Genomic DNA, 22,245 nt, shown 5'->3' with positions numbered 1-22,245 from the left:
GTAGGTTCTTTTTACTGAGCCTACTCATCTCTATAAAAGGGGAATGATGCTTACCCCATATGTTTGTTGTGGGGCTTCCCTGGTGGCTCAGACAGTAAGGAATCTACCTGCAACACAGGAGACCTGGGTTCAATCCCTGGGTCGGGAAGATTCCCAGAAGGGAATGGTTACCCACTCCAGTATTCTTGCCTAGAGAATTCCATGAACAGTGGAGCCTGGTAGGCTACAGTCCATGGGGTTGCAAAGAACCGACTAACACTTTCATTTTATTTTTTCATGGTTGTTGTGAGTGTTATCCCACAATCTCAATCTTTCTCTCCTGGCTGAGCTTGCTAGATGGATTAACACTGCAAAAATGCCCCAATCTTAAAGATCAGCATTTGTTGGGGAGTTTAGCTGGGACCTTTATTCTATGGCCCCAGTGACTTTTCCTGTCATTATCCAGCTCCATCCACAGCCCATCAGCCCCATCAGTTCAGTTCAGTTCAGTTCAGTCTCTCAGTCGTGTCCAGCTCTTTGTGACCTCATAGACTGCAGCTATCCAGGCCTTCCTGTCCATCACCAACTCCCAGAACTTGCTTAAACTCATGTCCATTGAGTTGGTGATGCCATCCAACCATCTCATCCTCTGTTGTCCCCTTCTCCTCCCACCTTCAATCTTTTGCAGCATCAGGGTCTTTTCCAGTGAATCAGTTCTCACATCAGGTAGCCAAAGTATTGGAGCTTCAGCTCCAGCATAGTCCTTCCTATGAATATTCAGGACTGATTTCCTTTAGGATAGATTGGTTTGATCTCCTTGAAGTCCAAGGGACTCTCAAGAGTCTTCTCCAACACCACAGTTCAAAACCATCAATTCTCTGGTGCTCAGCTTTCTTTATGGTCTCACATCCATACATGACTACTGGAAAAACCATAGCTTTGAATAGATGGGCCTTTGTCAGCAAAGTAATGTCTCTGCTTTTTATTATTCTGTCTAGGTTGGTCATAGCTTTTCTTCCAAGGAGCAAGCAGCTTCTCTAGTAGCTCAGCTGATAAAGAACCAGCCCCATAGGTGTACAGGATACAGTTCTTCAGGGAAGTGGTGGGGCTGGGGTCACATTTGAATTGTGTTCCCAGTCTGATCCCATGTGTTTCAGGGCACATACTGACAGTTATTCATCTGCTAATTTGCTAGTACACATTATACATATTCAAGTTAAAAAAAAACAATACCTGAAAACATTCTACCAGATGTGATTTTCTGATTTTACCAAAAAGGAAAAGCACATACAAGGAAATATACACTCAATTTGTGGGCCTGGGAGGTAATTCTGCTTTTGTGTTTGGAACCTCAAAGGTTGATGAGCAAATGCACATTTGATTTTATATAAATTTTATCCTAAGCCCTGCTGATGTAACCATTTTAGGGAAAACTCAGCTTTTTCATCTGTTAGGCTAGTCTCTCTCTGGAATTATCACAAGCAAGGAAGGCAGTGTAGTGGAAATCACAGAGTTTAGTATCAGAAAAGTTGGGATTTGTTTGGATGCCACTTCCTGGCTCTGCCACTTACTGAGATTGTGATCTTGGGCAAGTTGTTGAATTTTGACCCAGATCTCTTTGAATCCAGACCACTGATTCTCAGAAATGTTGTGAAATTCCTATACCTAACATAAGACTTTTCAGTTCAGTTCAGTTCAGTCGCTCAGTTGTGTCCAACTCTTTGCGACCCCATGAATCGCAGCATGCCAGGCCTCCCTGTCCATCACCGTCTCCCGGAGTTCACTCAAACTCACATCCATCGAGTCGGTGATGCCATCCAGCCATCTCATCCTCTGTCATCCCCTTTTCCTCCTGCCCCCAATCCCTCCCAGCATCAGAGTCTTTTCCAATAAGTCAACTCTTTGCATGAGGTGGCCAAAGTACTGGAGTTTCAGCTTTAGCATCATTCCTTCCAAAGAAATCCCAGGGCTGATCTCCTTCAGAATGGACTGGTTGCATCTCCTTACAGTCCAAGGGACTCTCAAGAGTCATCTCCAACACAAAAAGCATCAATTCTTCAGCACTCAGCCTTCTTCACAGTCCAACTGTCACATCCATACATGACCACTGGAAAAACCATAGCCTTGACTAGACGAACTTTTGTTGGCAAAGTAATGTCTCTGCTTTTGAATATGCTATCTAGGTTAGTCATAACTTTTCTTCCAAGGAATAAGCGTCTTTTAATTTCATGGCTGCAGTCACCATCTGCAGTGATTTTGGAGCCCCCCAAAATAAAGTCTGACAGTGTTTCCACTGTTTCCCCATCTATTTGCCATGAAGTGATGGGACCAGATGCCATGATCTTAGTTTTCTGAATGTTGAGCTTTAAGCCAACTTTCTCACTCTCTTCTTTCACTTTCATCAAGAGGCTTTTTAGTTCCTCTTCACTTTCTGCCATAAGGGTGGTGTCATCTGCATATCTGAGGTTATTGACATTTCTCCTGGCAATCTTGATTCCAGCTTGTGCTTCTTCCAGCCCAGCGTTTCTCATGATGTACTCTGCATATAAGTTAAATAAGCAGGGTGACAATATACAGCCTTGACATACTCCTTTTCCTATTTGGAACCAGTCTGTTGTTCCATGTCCAGTTCTAACTGTTGCTTCCTGACCTGCATATAGGTTTCTCAAGAGGCAGGTCAGGTGGTCTGGTATTCCCATCTCTTTCAGAATTTTCCACAGTTTATTGTGATAAAACTTTTGCCTTCCATCAATGCAGTTCTTGCAGCTTTATTTCCTGTTCTCAGCACTTTCTAGGGACCTGGCTAGAAGGGCAGAGAGTTAAACTGATGCTTGCAGAGGTGTCTTGTCTCTGGGAGCAAGGGGTTGGTATATAATTCTTCCCCATTAATCTTTCCCAGTTTGACCCAGACCCATGAAAATCCTAATCGCTTCCCTGGATCATGAGAGTCCATCATCCTGTGTACCTGATGCCAAATCCTCATCCTGGTTTTGTCTGGAAATCAGATGGGACATGACACATGGGGAAGGGTGTGCCCACACCCACTGGGCTATAGTCTGAAGCACCTTGTCAGTGTGCTGGACCAGCACCACCCTGTCTTTGGTGCCAGCATTTCCTGGAGGTTAAAAGGGGACAATCCCTTGGTCCTTCGAGTATTTGGTTGGGTTACATAAATCTCCCCTGAATGAGGAGCAGCTGACTTAGGCAAGGGACCTTGTTTGGTTTTCCTTGAACTATTAACAGGGAGATAAGGGGATTAACTGAGTAAATGCTCAAGAGGCCAGAGTCCCTGCAGAGGACCAGATCTTGTTTCATCCTTGTTTTGGATGTTGCTTCTCTGGTTGGTATGTGGACAGAAGAAAAAGACAGATAAAAGGACCCCAGTAAGGAAAGTTATGACCAACCTAGATAGCATATTCAAAAGCAGAGACATTACTTTGCCAATAAAGGTCCGTCTAGTCAAGGCTATGGTTTTTCCTGTGGTCATGTATGGATGTGAGAGTTGGACTGTGAAGAAGCTGAGCACCAAAGAATTGATGCTTTTGAACTGTGGTGTTGGAGAAGACTCTCGAGAGTCCCTTGGACTGCAAGGAGATGCAACCAGTCCATTCTGAAGGAGATCAGCCCTGGGATTTCTTTGGAAGGAATGATGCTAAAGCTGAAACTCCAGTACTTTGGCCACCTCGTGCGAAGAGTTGACTCATTGGAAAAGACTCTGATGCTGGGAGGGATTGGGGGCAGGACGAGAAGGGGATGACAGAGGATGAGATGGCTGGATGGCATCACTGACTCGATGGACGTGAATCTCAGTGAACTCCTGGAGTTGGTGATGGACAGGGAGGCCTGGCGTGCTGCAATTCATGGGGTCGCAAAGAGTCAGACACGACTGAGTGACTGATCTGATCTGATCTGATTGAAATGCAAAATGTCACAAGTCCTGGCTATGGGTGAACTTCTGGGGAGACTCTGTTAGCCCATTTGCATGAAAATGTAAACTGAAAAAAAATGGGTTTATGCCTTAGAGGGAGGTGGGGGCTGTGAGATGGAAGGAGTGCTCCTAGCTGGGCAGGTGTTGAGGAAGTATTGTTGTAGGCTGGCCACCAAGCGCTGCAGTAACTCTAATGGGCCCATTCGCTGATCCTTACCCTGTGCCAGGGACTCATACTTTGCCTATAAAAACTCATGTAATACTTACTATGGCTCTGTGAAATGGGTTCTATTGTTATCACCATTTTATAGATGAAGAAATTGAGGCTTTAAGGGGTCACTGACTTGACCAAAGTCTCTGTTTAGCAAGTTGCAGAGACTGTTGGTCTAACCCTAAACCCTGTGAAGCTCTATGGCTCTTCACCACCTACAGCCTTGGTTCTTAATGATTGTCAACTCTTTGGGGGTCACAGGTAATCCTGAGAATATGACGAGTGCTGGAGCCTCGGCCTTTCTGTCACAGGAATCCACACATGCTTGGACTCAAGTTAAGAGACTCAGGTTCCAGGGCACATTTATCTTGATCTGCTTAAGCAGCTCCATGGCTCATGTCCATGAACCAAACTGTATTTTGATGCCTCTCACAAGTCCCTGTACATGCAGTCCTGCTGTTTGTAAGAAGCTCCTCTGTAGTGAACGGAAGGGAAAGAGAGGAGATGGCCTGCAAGAGGGGGCTTGTTGTTTTGGTGGATAGAGAAGCAGCAACAGCAGCTAATGTAGCTTCACAGATGACATTTGATCCTAAGTCAGCACCTTCATCGAGTGCCTTTGAGGAGCTTGGGAACTAGTAGAGAAGGTGAACAGAGGTCCACAGGGGACAGTAATGGGGGTGATGAGAAGAGCCAACAGATAAAGGAGTTGTTCAATTGCTAAGTCATGTCCAACTCTTTGTGACCCCATGGATTGCAGCACACCAGGCTCCTCTGTCCTTCACTGTCTCCCAGAGTTTACTCAGATTCATGTCCGTTGTGTTGGTGATGCCATCCAACCATCTCATCCTCTGTTGCTTCTTCTCCTCCTGCCTTCAGTCTTTCTCAGGATCAGGGTCTTTTGCAATGAGTCAGCTCTTTGCATCAGGTGGTCAGAGTATTAGAGCTTCAACTTCAGCATCAGTCCTTCCAATGAATATTCAGGGTTGATTTCCTTTAGGATTGACTGGTTTGATCTCCTTGCTGTCCAAGGGACTCTTAGGAGTCTTCTCCACAACCACAATTTGAAAGCATCAATTCTTTGGCACTCAGCCTTCTTTATGGTCCAGCTCTCACATCCATGACTACTGGAAAAACCATAGCTCTGACTATATGGACCTTTGTCAGCAAAATGATGTCTCTACTTTCTAATATAATGTCTAGGTTTGTCATAGCTTTTCTTCCAAGGAGCAAGCATCTTTTAATTTCATGGCTGCAGTCACCATCCACAGTGATTTTGGAGCCCAAGAAAATAAAATCTGTCACTGGTTCCATTGTTTCCCCTTCTATTTGCCATAAAGTGATGGGACTGGATGCCATGATCTTAGTTTTTTTTTTTTTTTTTTAATATTGAGTTGTAAAGGAGACCACAGGTATAAGGGAAGGAACATGACTGAGATCACAGAAGCATGGGTTCTACCCCTGGTTCTGCCCCCTGAGTCCCTGAGTGTTCTTCATCAGCCACTTTATCTCACAATGGTTTCTTCTTTCAAATATGAAGGAAGAGGATTAAGTCATCACCAGGGCCTCTCTGGTGTCTCGAAAGGGTGAAGTGGGTGGTGGAAGGTGAAGGAATGAGGGTCTCATACTTGCTGCCCTCCAGGCACCTTCTGTGTACGATCTGGTCACTTCCCCAAAGCTGGTGTCATGAATCCAACCCTACAGATGATGTCAGGCAGATTAAGAACTGCTATCTGATGCCACATTTCCAACTCATGATCAGTCGATGGTGGCAGATTTCTGGGATTCAGAGAATGGGACAGGTTTGGGATGGAACAATGTTTGGGTGGAACCAAAAGAGAAAAAGATTGCTATCAAGTCCCAAATCCTTCAAAGCATTAATGTTTCTCCTTGTGTTTTTCTCTTCCTCAATTTCAACAGGCCACTTTCCAAACAAAGCCATGCCTTCTGCGGGAACACTTCCTTGGGTTCAGGGGATTATCTGTAACGCCAATAACCCCTGTTTCCGTTATCCAACTCCTGGTGAGGCTCCGGGAGTTGTTGGAAACTTTAACAAGTCCATGTAAGTACTGGATCAGGTTTTCTTTCCCAAACTTGTCAGTTAATATTTCTTCTTTCCTTTCTCAGACTCCGGGGAATTTTTAATGGTTGGGTTTGAGTGAAGGTGCTTTTGTGAAGGTTTATGTGATAAAGTCCAAAGAATGAGACCAGGGAGAATTGCTGCCAAAATTTAAAACCTTGTAAGCTCATTTTGGTACATTTTTTATATAGCTGACAGTTCTGTGGTTGGGGGCCTTTCCTTAAAAAACTGGCAGGTTAGAGAGGTAGGGAGAGGGGAGGAGAGGGTGAGATGTAAGGAAAGAGTAACATGGAAACTTACATTACCATATATAAAATAGTTAGCCAATGGGAATTTGCTGTATGGCTCAGGAAACTCAAACAGGGACTCTGTATCAACCTGGAGGGGTAGGGTGGGGAGGGAGATGAGAGGGAGCTTCAAAAGGGAGGGGATATATGTATACTTATGGTTGATTCATGTTGAAGTTTGACAGAAAACAGCAAAATTCTGTAAAGCAATTATCCTTCAATAAAAAAAATAAATTAATTAAAGAAAAAGAAAAAAACCCCCCAAAACCTGGCAGGTAAGTAGAGAAGGGAGACACGCACATCAGCCTCATGAATTAATGAGCAAACACTTATTTAGCAAATGTTTATTGTGTGTGGGAGACCGCTGGTCCAGAAGTTGGGATATAGAGGTGTGTAGAGGATGTGGCCTGTCCTCAGGGAGCTCAGCCAAGGCTGGGGGAGCTTGGTCGTTTCTGCTCCCGGATCTCCTTTCTTCCTTCATGGGTGCCCTGTCACACTGCAGTGTCTGTCCTTCTGTCTACAGGTCTTTCTTGGCCCTGGGTGTAAGCTCCCTGAAGGGCATCTTTCATCACTTTTGTATTCCTGGCTCATGGTTTCAACAACAGACATAGGTAGGGCTGAGTAAGTGTTTGCCAAATGAGCCATTGAAAATTCTTGGAAGACACAGAAGCATGGCAGGAGTTAGAAAGGACTAAAGGCTGCAGGAGACGCAGCAGGACAGTTCTGAGGAGACTGCGCCAGGCAGGCAGGGCTCCATCACAGCATGCGTGGGCCTTAGGCTTCGAGACTTTCATGAGCCCCTTTTTCCGTGAAACAGCATTAAAAATTTTATTTTTTAACTGTGTTGGGTATAAAGATTAGTATATTCCGGACTAAATTAATGATATGCATTCATTCGGAAATTTTTTCCTGATTTTAAAAGAAATTTAAAAATGTTGTGAACCCCTAAGTGTATCCTGGGCCTTAGGCACTGTGTCTGCTGTGTTTCATGGATAAGTTCGTCCTGGGGGCCTGTGTGTGTGTGTGTGTGTGTGTGTGCACGCGCATGTGCATGTGAGGGAGCGCTTCCTGCAGAGGCAGCATGTGGACTGGGCCTTGAAGGCTGGTAAGGTTTGGTTGTACGGATACATGAGGATGAGTGTTTGGGGCAGGGTGGGTGGGTGGATGGGTGGGTCGGAGCATAGCATCTCAGAGGCTGGGTGAGGGGGCAGCTGGAGTGGGTCAGGGGTGGCCTGCAGGGTCCCTGCAGCCAAGCTGGGTGTTCCTGGCAGGTACTTTGTTCGAACTGGAGAGACAGGTGGTCTAACCAGGACGTTTCTGCTTTTCTTGCTCCCCCTGCAGTGTGTCTCGCCTGTTCTCAGACGCTCGGCGGCTTCTCTTGTACAGCCACAGAGACACCAGCATGAAGGACATACGCAAAGTTTTGAAGACGTTATACCAGATCGAGCGTTTCAGCTCACGTAAGCAAAATCCGTCTGTGAATTGGCTCATAATCGGAAATGAACCTGCACCGGGGAGAGACAGCAGCTGACGCGTCCTGGCACTTGTTCCTTTTAGCTCTTCCCTGTGGGGTTTTCCTCCTCAGTGGCTAGGCTGTAAGGCCTCTCTGCAGGATGTATTTGAGAAGAAAATACAGAGATTATGAGTGCCCTGGCCTCCTCTGGGGACATAAAAGAAACCCCCTAGAGAGGAATGGCACTGGCCTGGCTTACGGACAGTTAGGGGTGCAGGTTGCTGCCAACCTCATTTTATGGAGATGGCCATATGGTTGCCGTGAATGGTCAGATGCTTCTGTGCATATAAGAGCAGATAAAGTTGCAACTTGATATGGATAAGTGAAAGTTAAGCATTCACTTCTAAAAGAAAAACTCAGTTCATCATCCCCCTAGTCATTTGATTTAGTCAATGAGCATTTGAACCTCTGATCTCTAAAAAGTGACATGCTTATCTCTGATCTGGTGAGGGCCTGGGCAGTTTATTGCCATCTAGGAAGTGGCTGAGAGCAGGCAGCCTGCTGGCCGAGGCGCTGGCTGCAGAAGTCACCATGGAGCAGCCTTCCAGGCAGTGGCCAACCGGGGGACGGGGGTGGTGGGAGCATGCCCCCAGGTGTGGGTTGTGATGGCCTGCGTGGTCTGTAGAGAATTCAGAAGCGGTAATGAAGCTGACTAAGAGTCAGTCGCTTTTTATCGTCTCCATGCACTGGTGGTTCTAAACTGTGTTGAGTGATAAATTACCCCATCACCAGTCAGCTGCCACTACTGCTCCAGGAAAGTGCTTTTTTCTTAGTTTGGTGTTTGGGAGGAATAGGTGGGCTGGCTTTTGCTGAGAGGCCTCCCAGTTTGGTGAAAACAGAAATAGTGTAAAGGGCTAGAGTTTAAACCAGGCTTGTATTGGAGCTTTCTCTTGGGTGGCTGGACTGTGCTTTACCTGGAGGCAAACTGTATGGGAAGTGGTGAGCGGGAGGTGTCGTTTCACAAGAAAAACAGGTGTGACTGTGCCTGGGCTCCGGGTCAGCTCTGAGGAGCTCGCAGCTGCTCTGCTCCTAGGTGCACGGCCAGGCCATCTGGATGCCATTGCCTTGCCCTGTAGGCCCCCATCCTGCACACCTGTCTGTCCCAGCACAGGACGCAGAGAGACAACCACCACCAGTCAAGGCATTTGTCTTTCCTGATCTGCTGGGGGCCCCCTGCCTGGTAGACCAGAGGCAGTCAGGGTTATTTCTTCTACTGCAGAGACAGCGGGACCCAGAGGAAAGAGTGCTACAGTGTATTATTTTGTAGCTTGGTGACTTTGTGAATAAGTCCTTTCAGGCCTTTTGGGGCCACACTTCTCAGCTGTAAAATGGAGCCAGTAGGAGAACTTTAGCTCATAGGATTGTTGTGAGGAGTAGAGGAGTTGAAACATGTAACTGCTTAAAAACTGCATCTGGCACCAAGGAAACCCTTAATGAATATGAGCTATGATGATTTTGGAGTGCTATCTTGGCCAGGATGTTTAACCTCTCCACACCTGAATTTCTTCAGCTATGAATAATAGGTAACTTGCAGTGTGAACTGTGAACCTCACACAGTGTCTGGCGCATAGTAGATGTTCAATAAACAGGAGCCGATTTTACTCCTGTGCATCAGTAATGTATTTCTGAGCACCTGGCCTTGCTCTTCTGCCTTCCACTGCATGGCTGGAGAAAGGGACTGTGAATGGGGGACAGGGCGGGGAGTAGTTTCAGATCTCGGTGGGTGCTTCCTAAGACACATATAAACTAGAGACATGAGTCAGGGTTGAGAAAAGAAGCCAAACCTGCATTCAAACAACTTTCTCTCCACAGCTCTGAAGAGAGATCTCTGATTATGGTTGTCTCCTGTCACAGCTTATCTCTCCGTTCACCTTTGTCTGCCCTGCAGCTACTTCTTAGGGCCACTTCTGCCCTGCAGCTTCCACCTTTCTTGGCTCTCTTATAGCACTGAGCCCAGCCTCAGTCCAGAGGGAGATGTAGAGAAATGTTGCTTCTTCCGAGGTGGAATCAGTAACTTTTTGCTGAATTTGAATAACACTCTAGATTTCAGAGGGGTTTCCCAGGTGGCACCAGTGGTAAAGAACCCGCCTACCAATGCAGGAGATGTAAGAGACGTGGCTTTGATCCCTGGGTCAGGAAGATCCCCTGGAGGAGGGCATAGCAACCCACTCCAGTATTCTTGACTGGAAAATCCCATGGACAGAGGAGCCTGGAGGGGCCTGGAGGGCTATAGTCCATAGGGTCACAAAGAATCAGACACGACTGAAGTGACTTAGCATGCACACATGCATGCACTATATTTCAGAGAGTCCAAGGCTGGGGTATATCAGTGTAGATCCTGACTTGGAGACCTCTGTTTCTCTGCAGTGAAAGCCCTACTCAGAGCATGATGGGCTCAGCTCTCTTGTGCTGTCACACTGCAGATGGAAAGGATCTTTGGTTGGAGTCCTGCCCCCATCAACTTTCTCTGCCTACCCCAGGGATAGCAGGTGGCAGGGACCTGCCTCTCCCACAGCAGCTCATTTTGGGTATTGGCAGAATACCCAATATTAGAATATTGGTATTCTAATTATCAGAATATATTCACTGATCTTCTGTACCTCCCAGAGAAAGAGGCTAACCTATTTCCCTTGAAGTGTTTATAGACAACTCTTGTGTTTCTTTCCCTCTCTTCCTGAAATCTGTTGTCTTTTTAGGCTAAAAGTCCTCCATTCCTCTTCTGGAATGTCTACCACACCCCCCACTTCCTGATTTCTGCCTCTCAGAGGAGGCAGTTGGTTGTGTTTCAGTGTTTCTTTGTCTTTCTTGAAGTTTATCAGAAATTACAACAGTCTTCCAGCACAGAGCAGGAAGGGACTTTCACTCTCTTGCTCTGAGCACCATATTTCTGTAATGTAGCCTTGGATTGCATGAGGCTTTTTGGCATCCACGTCACACAGTTGACTCATTCACCATGTGCAGTCAACCTGAGCTGCAGAGCCTTTTAAATACAGAGTATCGCAAGTTACTTGTTCTCCATTTCTGAATTGTGCTGTTGGCTTTTGAACCTAAAGGGAGAATATCTATCTCTTTCCTGTTTTACATTTTTAGATTCCCTATGTCATCTCTTCCTACTCAAACTGTTTCAGATTCTGTTTCTGCCATGTATTATATTTACTAGTGCTGCTTGTTCCCTGTCATGTAGAAATTTGATAAATAGCTCTCTTTGTTCTCATCCAAGTCGTTGGTGGTTGTGGGACCAGCGTTGGAGGTTTGGATCAGTCTGCTGGAGACTAACAGCCCCTTTGGACAGTGCCATTCAGGCTGTTACAGACCTACCAACCCATGTCGTCTTTGTGCTGGGCACCAGGCTCCTGTGATCTGGTTAGAGGACTTGTCTTGTTCTTCCTTTTCACTTCACCTGCTAACTCCATTGATACATCCATGGATAATTTGTGGATAGGGGGATGTCTGCTCAAATACTCTTTTCTAGTCCCATGGTTTACTGGGCTAGGGCATTGTTTTATTTCCACTTGTTGGATGAGACCGTAGACGTCCGTTAGTTCATTTATAGACAAATGGGTTGATTGAATCAAATGTTCAGCCAGTATTTATTGAACACTTGTATGTCCCAACCAGTGTTCTAGGTGCTGAGACATAGAGGTGTACAGAACAAATATGGCCCCTGTCCATATGGAACTTCTATTCTAGAAAAAAGACTGTGATCCAGCCAGGGGTGGGGGAGGGACTTTCCCAAATTTCCATAGCTACCGGAGGGATATTCTGGGAATGGAATACAGCTAAACCTCTGCTGCTCCATGCAGTGCTCTTTCTACAGTGCTCTCTCATTCTGTTCTAGCTGTTCCATTAATCTCCCACCTGGGAAGATCTCCAGTTCAAGAGTTAAGTCATAGTCAAGCTGTCATATCCTTGAAACCATCCTTATAAGCACGTGCAGGAAGCTTTACAGAGGGGCCTCACTCAGTTTTCTCATCACTGGAACTTTTTGGACATTTTGTTTTCTTCCTAAATGTATATCCATCCCGGTTGGACAGGGATTAAATTACGTTTGGGAGTCTAGGTGAGGAGCATTCACTCTTCTTAAGTCCCCGTCATGACTCCAACCCAGTGGAAATGTAAAAGTTGCACAAGTTCTCAAAAGCTCTAGAAAAAGTGACAGGTCTAGATTCTGTCTTTCTGAGATGCAGTCTGGCAAGAAAGAGCATTTCTTTAAGTGAATCTTGTATGATATCTGAGATGGTTTTGAGCAGTACACAGATGACAACTTTTAATTTTAACTCACCTCAAAATAATTTCACAGTATTATTGCTTAGGAGGCTGTTAAATAGGGAAAAATTACTTAAAGTTAATTTAAAGACAATATCATTTTATGTGGGTGTGGTGAAACTTGTGTGAGTAGTTTTGTAGAGATGGGAGACTGGAAATTGCTGCTGTAAAAGAAAGCATTTTGGGTTTTGTATTAAGATTTGTTTGGGAGGTGTGATGTCACCAAGATGGTAAAAATAGGTCTTTGCTGACTTTGCTCCCCCCACAAAAAGAATCCTTTGGGGAACAAAATCAGGCTCTGTCCCTCATTAAGTGTGAAACTTGGGCAGGCTTTGATTTATTCTGACCCTCAGTTTACCTGAAAAATGGAGATCAGGTATTCTGTGGGTTGTGTGTAGTTGCTCAGTCGTGTCTGATTCTTTGGACTGTAGCCCGCCAGGCTCCTCTGTCCATGGGGATTCTCCAGGCAAGAATACTGGAGTGGGTTGCCATGCCCTCCTCCAGGGGATCCTCCCAAACCAGGGATCGAAACCATTTCTCCCGCCTTGCGGGAGGATTCTTTACTATCTGAGCCACCAGGGAAGCCCTGTGGGTTGTTGAACATTACATCAGATGACATTGTGTGGATGGATGACTGATAGCGAGGTCATAGCACACAGCTGACATGGAATTAATCTGAGTCAGTTTACCTCCCCATCTGTTTCTGGCTACCTGTTTGGCTTTGCCAGTTTGTTAATCTTATTTGGGCCTCAGCTTCCCTTGCCTTGAAATTGGGACTTCGGTGAAATAACCTGAACATATTGCCTCTTGGAAACTTGGTCTGGGTGGGGGATCACCTGGGACTGAGTAGTGCTGTGGGCTGGCCCCTGCTTGTGGCCCCTGGAGGGCAGGGTTGGGCCTTGTTTGTAACTCTGTCCCAAGCATCAGCAAGATAGCACAGTACAATCAGGCACAAGGCAAGCAGCCAGGGAATCTTTGCGGAATGAAGGTGAGAGATGATACCTGTCCTTTCTCCTTCACAGAGTATTTTGAGGGTCAAATGAAAGCACCTTGAAAAGTATAAAATCCCAGCACATGTCATTTTCAAGTTGATCCATTGTGTGAACCCAGGTCCCCAGGGGTTTCAATTAATAATAATGACAAAAAAGTCTTAAGAACAATCTTGGCTTGCTTTGCTTTCTTCTACAAGGTTTAGTTTCCAGAAAAAGTGAAGATCTCAGTTGTGTCCGACTGGGATCCCATGGACTCCTCTGTCTATGGGATTTTCCAGGCAAGAATACTGGAGTGGGTTACCATTTCCTAGAAAGCCTGCTATGAGTCTTGAAGTGGATTGAAGTGGATTTACTGAGAAGCTAAAGGAGTTTCACTTTCAGAACTCCTTTCCAAGGCCCTGGTAGGGATCTCAGCAATCAAAACTTGCCGAAGTAGGATGTTTAAAAAATACTGTTTTTCTTAAAGAGAGCCCTCTAAACTGTGTCAGCCTCAGGCTTCACACAGCAGCCCTCCAGAGACTTTGGGGCATGGGAAGGACTGTCTTCTTCCCTGGCCTCTTCCTCCACACCACCCTCCAGGCTTGTGCACCACTCCAGCCTCCTCTTGGGAATCTGGCATTTTCCAGTGGAATGACCAGCAGGCTGGCCAGAACTAAGGCCTTTTGGATGGGGCCAGAGCTGCTCAGATCAGGACTGGGCTGGGGAAGGAGGTGTCCCTTTGTTTTCTTCTTCACCTTTTACTGTTTATTTCCTTTGTGCTGTGCTGTGCTTAGTTGCTCAGTTGTGTGCAACTCTTTGTGACCCCATGGAGTGTAGCTGGCCAGGCTTCTCTGTCCATGGGGATTCTCTAGGCAAGAATACTGGAGTGGGTTGCCCTCCTCCAGGGGATCTTTCCAACCCAGGGATCAAACCCAGGTCTCCGGCATTGCAGGCAAATTCTTTACTATCTGAGCCACGAGGGAAGTCCTTATTTCCTTAAGAACTATTTAAAATGAGTTGCTCACTGATACCTAATGGGCTCATTAGCTTGCTTCCTGCTGGATGTTTCTGCTCAAACATTGATTTTGCTCCAGTGCCTTGCTCCTTTCTTGAATCCTGGCATTTGGACTACAGCTTTCCTTCATCTCTATGGCAACATGGGCTTGGACCCTCTCGAGTTTATACCATATGTAGTGGTTAATGACTTCCCTGGTGGCTCAGACGGTAAAGCATCTGTCTACAATGTGGGAGACCTGGGTTCGATCCCTGAGTCAGGAAGTTCCATGGAGAAGGAAATGGCAACCCACTCCAGTACTCTTGACTAGAAAATCCCATGGATGGAGGAGCCTGGTGTCCATGGGGTCGCAAAGAGTCGGACACGACTGAGCGACTTCACTTCACTTCACTTCACTTCAGTGGTTAATACTTCCTACTTGGCTGGAAGTTGGGAGGGGCACCTCCTGGGGTGGGCCACCCTCACATCTCCTGCAAGAAGTTCCCCAGCTCGCCACTGTCTCTCATTTTCGTAGGTAGCTGGGCTCTTGTCTCCTGGGTTCTTGTCTCTTGTCTCTTAACCCTAGATGCTCCCTCAGCCTCCCCATTTCTTATGCTGGTCCAGGGACAATTCCTTGGCGTGAAGTTGTTGTTCAGTTGCTCGGTTGTGTCCAACTCTTTGTGACCCCATGGACTGCAGCATGCCAGGCTTTCCTATCCTTCACTATCTTCTGGAATTTGCTCAAACTCATGTCTATTGAGTTGGTGGTGCCATCCAACCATCTCATCCTCTGTCGACCCTTTCTCCTCCTGCCCGTAATCTTTCCCAGCATCAGGGGCTTTTCTAAAGAGTCAGTTCTTTTCATCAGGTGGCCAAAGTATTGGAGCTTCAGCTTCAGCGTCAGTCCTTCCAATGAATATTCAGGGCTGATCTCCTTTAGGATTGACTGGTTGGATCTCCTTGCAGTCCAAGGGACTCTCAAGAGTCTTCTCCTTCTTGGCTTGAGGAGGCACTGTTGTTTCTCTATCATTATCCACGGTGGCCTGGTGCAGTGGACAGGGCTCTGGCTTCTGTCCTGTAGCTGGAGGGCCAGACCCCAATCTCCCCTGTGCATGAGATTCAGCAGCTTTCATTCTCAGCCAAGATCTTAGGTCTCTATGTGTCTGGCCCTGTCTCACATTATAGCCATAGCAGTCCTTTTAACAGAAGCCCAGTAGGTACTAGGGCTTCCTTTGTGGCTCAGCTGGTGAAGAATCCACCTGCAATGTGGGAGACCTGGGTTCAATCCCTAGGTTGGGAATATCCCCTGGAGAAGGGAAATGCTACCCTCTCCAGTGTTCTGGCCTAGAGAATTCCATGGACTATATAGTCCATGGGGTCACAAAGAGTCAGACACAACTGAGCACTTTTGCTCACTCACTCAGTAGGTGCTATGTGGGACTTCAGAAGATCGTTTTTCTGGACCTGCTGAATTGGACCAAGTGAGGTAGGTGGGGACAGTTAAGGGAGGTCTTTCAGGCTTTACTTAGGCTGCCGGGTCACACGTTTCTGAGGATGCCATGTATACCACAGTCCGTGTGAATGACACTTCCCATGAGAACAGTGCTCCATGAAGTTGGGCGCCTTAGCTCAGCTTCCCCTGATGAGGACTAGGTTTACAACTGTCTCCCCACAGCTCCTGATTCAAGGGCTTCTGTAATGCCTTCTATCCAGAGGGCATCCTCTGAAGCTCATGAGAACTTTGCCAGGAAAGAAGAGCAAGGAAGAACTTTGGGCACTCTGTCGCTGCACTGGAGACGTCCCTTTGGAAGACATCCCATATTGTTGAGGTCAAGGGTCAGAAGAGGGAAGGACTGGAGGGGAGGCCTGGGGCAGCACTGATCCTGACCTGGCTCTTGAGTCTGTCCATCCTTTCAGCAAGACTTTTGAGTGTCAGTGGTCTGGCTGTTATTTGCTATGTATTCATGTTACAAATCTGGCTTGTTTGGCTTTTTTGATGTGGCTCTGACCAAGAGTTTTGTGAAAAAAGTCCTGAGGGTTATGCTGGTGTTTACTTAGGGAAATGAATCATAACTTTCTGGCTGTTGGGTTTACAGGTAATACTGAAAACTCACTGCATGGACCTTTAATTCTACTTTAATCTTTGAAAGTCAGAAAGACCTGATCCCCTGAGGGCAGGACAGGCTTTAGTGACATGGCAAGGTAGCTGGCTGTGGCAGGGAGTTGAGGGAAGGAGGTTGTAAAATTATCATCTTGTAAACATACACTTGGCAGCCAGACTGCCTTGGTCCAGATCCCGGCTTTGCTTAGTGACTGTGTGACCTTGGATAATTCTGTGTCTTTGTGTCTCAGTTTTCTCAAATGGAGGTAACAGTCCTCCCTCAGGGCTATCATGGGGAATCATGAGCTAATAAGCATAAAGCATTTAGCACAATATTTGTCACATCATAAGCACCTTATTTATACTTCAGTTCATTATATGACCATCATGTGAGATAGGGAATTTTGTTCCTCTTTGTGTACACAAAGGAGCTGAAGTTCAGAGAGGCTAAGGAAGCACAGCTGGCAAAGGGCGAGAAAAGGACTAGAACTCCAGACTTTGACTCCCTGCTAGTACGTTATTACAGTCTATAGAGAGCAGCCAAGGGTAGCCAGAAAATTTCTCAGGTCGCAGGATACTGGGCATGGATGGACTGGGATCAGAGCGGAGACAAGAGGGCTTCCGAGAGAAATGCCAGACTTCCTCCTCTTCCTGGCTTCATGGTAATAGACATGGGTGGAACGTTCCCCAAGGCCCGTGTAGAAAGAACATCCTGTGACTCACAGCCACTTCTCCTTCCCTGCCTAACCCCTTTCCTTCCATATGAGCAGCTGCTGAAGTAGAGGCTGCAGCCTCAAACTTTGTGAGGCCCCTTATGGGTCATCTTGGGAGATCAGATGACCCGTGTGTCAACATTATATCATCAAACTGGAAATCCTTGAAATTTTTGGCTGACTGCAATTCACATCCATGTGCACTTATCAGAAGTTCTGACTTGAGACCTTAGAGTTTCACAATGTGGAAGTTCCCCAGACCTGTCAAAGCCAGGCAGCATCTCAAAACCCAGCCTGTTGGTTGCCATCCAGGGCAGGGTCTGGCCCCAGCTTGGGCTGCCATCAGGGGGATGCAGTGCTGTACTGCTGTATGGAAATATTGCTCAAACTAAATTGAATCAAAGGTCAGCTCTACCCAGACAAGAATAGAAAGCACAATTGTACTCGACTACTGGACGGCATGTACCACACGATATCAGACTGCCTTTAGAGAGTTTGGATTGTTAACATCAAGAATAGCGTTTCATGTCTCTTGCTTTTCCAGTATGAGGTTTATTTACTCTGTGGGTGGCAAAGAGCAATATGGAACTCCAGTTTGTTTCTCCTTGAAACCTTTCCATTTCTGGCACTCTCATCACTGTTGTGTTTAGGTATAGAGGGGCGATCTTAGAGTGACACTTTGTCCAACAGACTAAGTTGTACCAGGTAATGATGCCATTTTACATTTAAATATGTTATTACATTCAAGTCTTACAACGCCTTGGTATTATTATCCCCATTTTATCGATGAGGAAACTGAGACTCACAGGTTATGTCTTTTGCCCAAGGTGACTGAGTAAAGCCGTGAATTTAATCTGTGTCTATCTGATCTCCAGGTTCAGCATCTTTGCACCATCTCATGTTGCCACGTTGCCTTATTCCACGAGTAGCATGGCCAGCTTTTGATGGCAAAATCATTATAAAGCATTTTAAAAGAATAAAATGATTTACTTAATTCCTATATAGTTGAAAGAGCTAAAGGTGTGTAAGCCAGAGCTGATTGGGTTCAAATTTACCACTTGCTTGCTCTGTGGCCTTGAGCAGGATGTTAACATCTCTGGATCTGTTTCCTTATTTGAAAAATGGGAAAAATAATACCTTTCCCATAAGCTTGTTTTAAGGATTGTAGAAAATAATACATACAATGTGTCTGATGCTCAGTACACGTTGATCCCCTTTTGCTGCCAACAAAGCACTACTATGTCCCTTAAGACGTGTTATTAATTTTAAAAATAAGAGAAACTTAAACAATTTATACCTTATATATGAACAATTCTTCCTAATCCAGGCCTGGAAAGAACCCATTCTCAGCCCCTAATTCATAAACTTATCTTCCTTTCCCCTGTTCCCTGGCTTCTCAGGGCCCTGCAGGCTGATTCTGATCCCTCACTCATGGTGCTAAGAGCCTCTGGCCTCATTTTTAAGCAAAACACATGAATTCCTCCAACTCTCCTCTTTCTTCCCAGATCATTTTCTGTTGGCCCATTCTGTTTGATTTGGCCTTTCTGTTTCTGGACTGTGTTTCCTCCTATTTTGATCTCACCTTCTCTCTGCTCCTTGCCTTTTCCGGGCATCCTCCCCTTCCTTTCTACCTCCCTGGCCTTCAAAGGGGCCTCCATGAGGTGGTCACCCAGCTATTTTTTTGCTTTGTCTGATGATGGCTTCTTGTCTCTTCTTCTCTTTCTCTTTAGGTCTAGAACTCCCTGGGGCTAATGCTACCTCTTCAGTGTTATCTTTCTTTTCCTTCTGGGCCTCCCAAGCCAGCCTGACTGTACCTCCCATGCCCACTGCATTTACAGAGCTCCTGACCCGTGTGAACAGCTCACCCACTCTCTCCCTCTGGGGCCACAGTCTCCACTGGCTGTTTGGGGGCCTGTTTACCATTCAGCTTCTTATCAGCTGTCATGAATCCTTGTTCCAGGGGCTCCTGACCCCTTCTTCCACCTTGACCCCTTCTCAGTAAGACAGGTATGCCGTTGCCTTAGCAGATGGATCCAGGAAAGATGTGTCAGGTCTCTTCCCATCCCCTGATTTCAGTGTTGACCGATTCTGTAGTGGCAGAGCGGGCTGGGAGGTTCACAGCTCTGTTCTGGCCTTCTGTCCCTGTCCTCTTGGAAGGCAAGGGCAGGGATCCTGTCTTTGTACAGCATCTCTTTTATTACAGATTCCTGCCTTCAAGGAGCACCGAGAAATATTACTACTTGGAACTACAGCTCTAGTGTTTTGACTTCAGTAGCTGTCTAGAAATTTGTTGATTAATTAATTAATCAAATTAATCAAATTCCATTCTATGTAGAATAAGGACTATGTAGTTCCTGGAGCTGTGATGGTCCCGTGGGTCTCAGAAGACTCTGGCTTCCCCAGGACTTGCAGATATCAGGAAGCACAACCCTAAATATTGTAGTTTCTCTAAGGAACTCTTCACTTGTGTCATCTACGACTTTTATCAACATTTGTTTTGTTTTGAACTTGTTTAATTTCTCCACTTGTATTTTCTGTTTGGGCAAATTCCAGGAGATAGTGAAGGACAGGGAAGCCTGGCTTGCTGCAGTCCATGGGGTCACAGAGAGTTGGATATGACTGAGCAACTGAACAACAACAAATATTCTCTTGCAGTATGTGTGAGTCAGTATTCAGGGCATTCTATACTGTCATTACTGTTTACCTAATCCACCCCCTAGTATAGCTGATCTCCATTTACAGAAAAATGTAGGGTTGGAGAGTTTAAGCCTCCAAGGGCACATAACTGGAAAATTCTGGAACTGAGATAGGAATCAGGTTAGCCAGACTCTAGAACTTGGGATCTTTCACGAGTGTGTCAGTTTCCTTGGCAAGCCCTCACTGTAGAGAAGGAAACTTCTGGGTTGGGAACCCTGGCTCAGATGAATAGCAGGAGTTCCCGAAGCTGTGTACACCCCGGCTCCCAGCCTCCTCTCATCTGCTCTAAGGAGTCACCCCAGGGAGCAGCCAGGTCACCCTGTCTTACCCCCTTCTCCAGAACCCTGAACTTCCCAGGCAAGCCCTGGTTTTCCTGGGGAGGGTCCAGCTGTCTCAGTGAAGCAGGTGGGAGCTATCCTTGAAGAAGAAAGTGGAGCCCTAGCATCAGGAAAACAAACTGAAACAACAAAAAATACCCCAGAAGACACCTGAGTATGTTTGTTCCCAGCTCTTTTCTGGCAGAGAGATGTTTTGCAGTCGTGTTTATACAAGGTCCTGCTTAAGACGAATAAAGCCAGGAGTGAGAATCTGGCCGCAGTTTCTCTAGGCCATTGCCCCTGGAATAGGGTCAGGGCTGGGAGACCCTCCTTGGGTCCTTTTAAGAAGAGTATCTGGGCCTTGGAAGCTGACATGATCTTTCTCTACTTCTCTCTCTCTCTTTTTTTTTATTTGCCTCTTCCACCCACTTCTCAAGCAGCTGATCCCTGTGGTTTCTTTTCATGTTAAACAAAAGAGACTACAGCGATCTTGAAACTGGAGCCGGGGACGGGAGGGCACTGACTGGGAGTAACCCCGCTGCAGACTCTGCTGAGGACTGCCCTCCTCCGCCTTCCTGGGCTGCTGCCCTCCCTCCTCCCTGCTTCTCTGCTCTGCTCAGGCAGGCTGGGAAGAAGCAGAAGGAACACTAAGTGGCCATGAGAGCATCCCCCCACGCCCACCCCATGTATCCCCCTGGTGCAGTGATCCTCCCCGCCACACCCTTCTCCCCTGCCATGAAAGTGTTTCCTTAGCCTGCTCAGAGAGGTCCGGCACTGAGGACTGGCAAGGAACTGAGGATTCTGTCCTGTTTGTCCTCAGCCCACAAACACACATTTCACTTGTTTTGTTCTTTGGACTCCAAGCTCCTGAATTGGTTTCTTTTTTTTTTTTCCCCTCCTTTTCTTTGCCCTACCTCCCTGCATACAAAGCAAAGCTCTCTGGAAAAGGACAGACCACTGCTGGCTTCTCCAGGCAAAACCAAGGAGGCTGATTTCAGCTGATCAAGAATTTTGGTCCACATTGGAGATATGGCAACAGGAGAGCTCTTGGGGCCTTTTGCTGGATGGTGACTTTCAATCTTCTCTTTGGGCAGCAGGGACCCATTTTTAATTTAGTGACCGGTCCAGTTCCCTGATGGCCATATTCTGTGACAGTATTTATAGCCTCTCAGTTACCCTTGTAAACTCCTGAGGCTCTTTCCCTCCAAAAGACTACTTTCACTTTCTTGATCTTTGTTTTTACAACAACTTATGAATGTTACTAGCCCATCTTACATCTAAGAAAACTGAGACCTAGAGAGATTCAGAAACGGAGAAAAGTGAGGTTCACAATTGCACAGTTAGGAAACAGCCGAGCTGGGACCTGAATTCAGATTTTCTAATGCCAGTCCAATGCCGATTTAGTTTAATCCCAAGTGTACCTTTTAGTACCAACAATAAGACGATCCCTGAGATCTTCTATAACCCACACATTACAGGTAGGAAAATCGAGGTCATGTCAGCTCATGTGGAAAGAGTTAAATGGCCAAGTAAGTGGCTGTCTTTTCCATTAAGTGTTTTCTATCTAGCGTCCAATGACTGGTTTTTCTTACTAGTCATCTTCTATCTATGCCATCCCTGCAGTGATGTTGTAGAGGTGATTATTCCCATTGATTCTCTGTAAAACACTAGATTTCTTTATTCTTTTCTTAAGTTCTGATTAGGCAAACCAGTCAGCTTCAACCTTTTCTTCACCTTATAACAGTGTCAGCAGAAAGAATTCATAATTCTCTCTGACTCAGGAACTCAGCCAGGCAAATACATAATGCACACATACACACACACATACCTTGGATCATAAATTCAATATTGACTTGGTTGGCAAAGTCACTTCTGTTCTTATCTATTCTGAAAGCATATACTTTAGGATCAGACTAGCATTGAAGCTAATGAGGTGTCTTTCCTGAAAGTGATGATGGTATTAGCCATCTTTATTGAGGACTTTCTTTGGTTCTAGGCTTTATGCTATGACTTCAGGTACATTTCTCTTTTAACCCTCAGCTCAGTGCAGTGAGGTAGATGCTTGTCATCCTTATTTATCCTGTTATGGACACTTCTCATGTCCTGCTTCCAGCTCCCACATGCCTGACTGTCTTCCTGACCCTGGGCTGATGTAGCTGAGGAGGTTCACTGTCTTGACCTGGTTCGTCTC

The 22,245-nt window shown here is 46.1% G+C and overlaps 1 protein-coding gene across 5 annotated transcripts in view; it reads left to right on the top strand.

Annotated features, from left to right (window-relative positions):
* ABCA1 (ATP binding cassette subfamily A member 1) overlaps positions 1-22,245 on the top strand; it is a 146,169-nt gene that overhangs the window by 35,825 nt on the left and 88,099 nt on the right. For all 5 annotated transcript variants that reach the window (XM_061426389.1, XM_061426387.1, XM_061426391.1 and 2 more), the window contains 2 exons: positions 6,036-6,177; positions 7,824-7,942. In XM_061426389.1, coding sequence (XP_061282373.1) covers positions 6,036-6,177; positions 7,824-7,942 — 261 coding nt within the window. The remainder of the gene's footprint in view (positions 1-6,035; positions 6,178-7,823; positions 7,943-22,245) is intronic.

The sequence above is a fragment of the Bos javanicus genome, chromosome 8, assembly GCF_032452875.1.
Source record: "Bos javanicus breed banteng chromosome 8, ARS-OSU_banteng_1.0, whole genome shotgun sequence".
NCBI lineage: Eukaryota > Metazoa > Chordata > Mammalia > Artiodactyla > Bovidae > Bos > Bos javanicus.
Note: the sequence above shows the minus strand (reverse complement) of the source record. Positions and strands in the feature narration are given on the sequence as shown.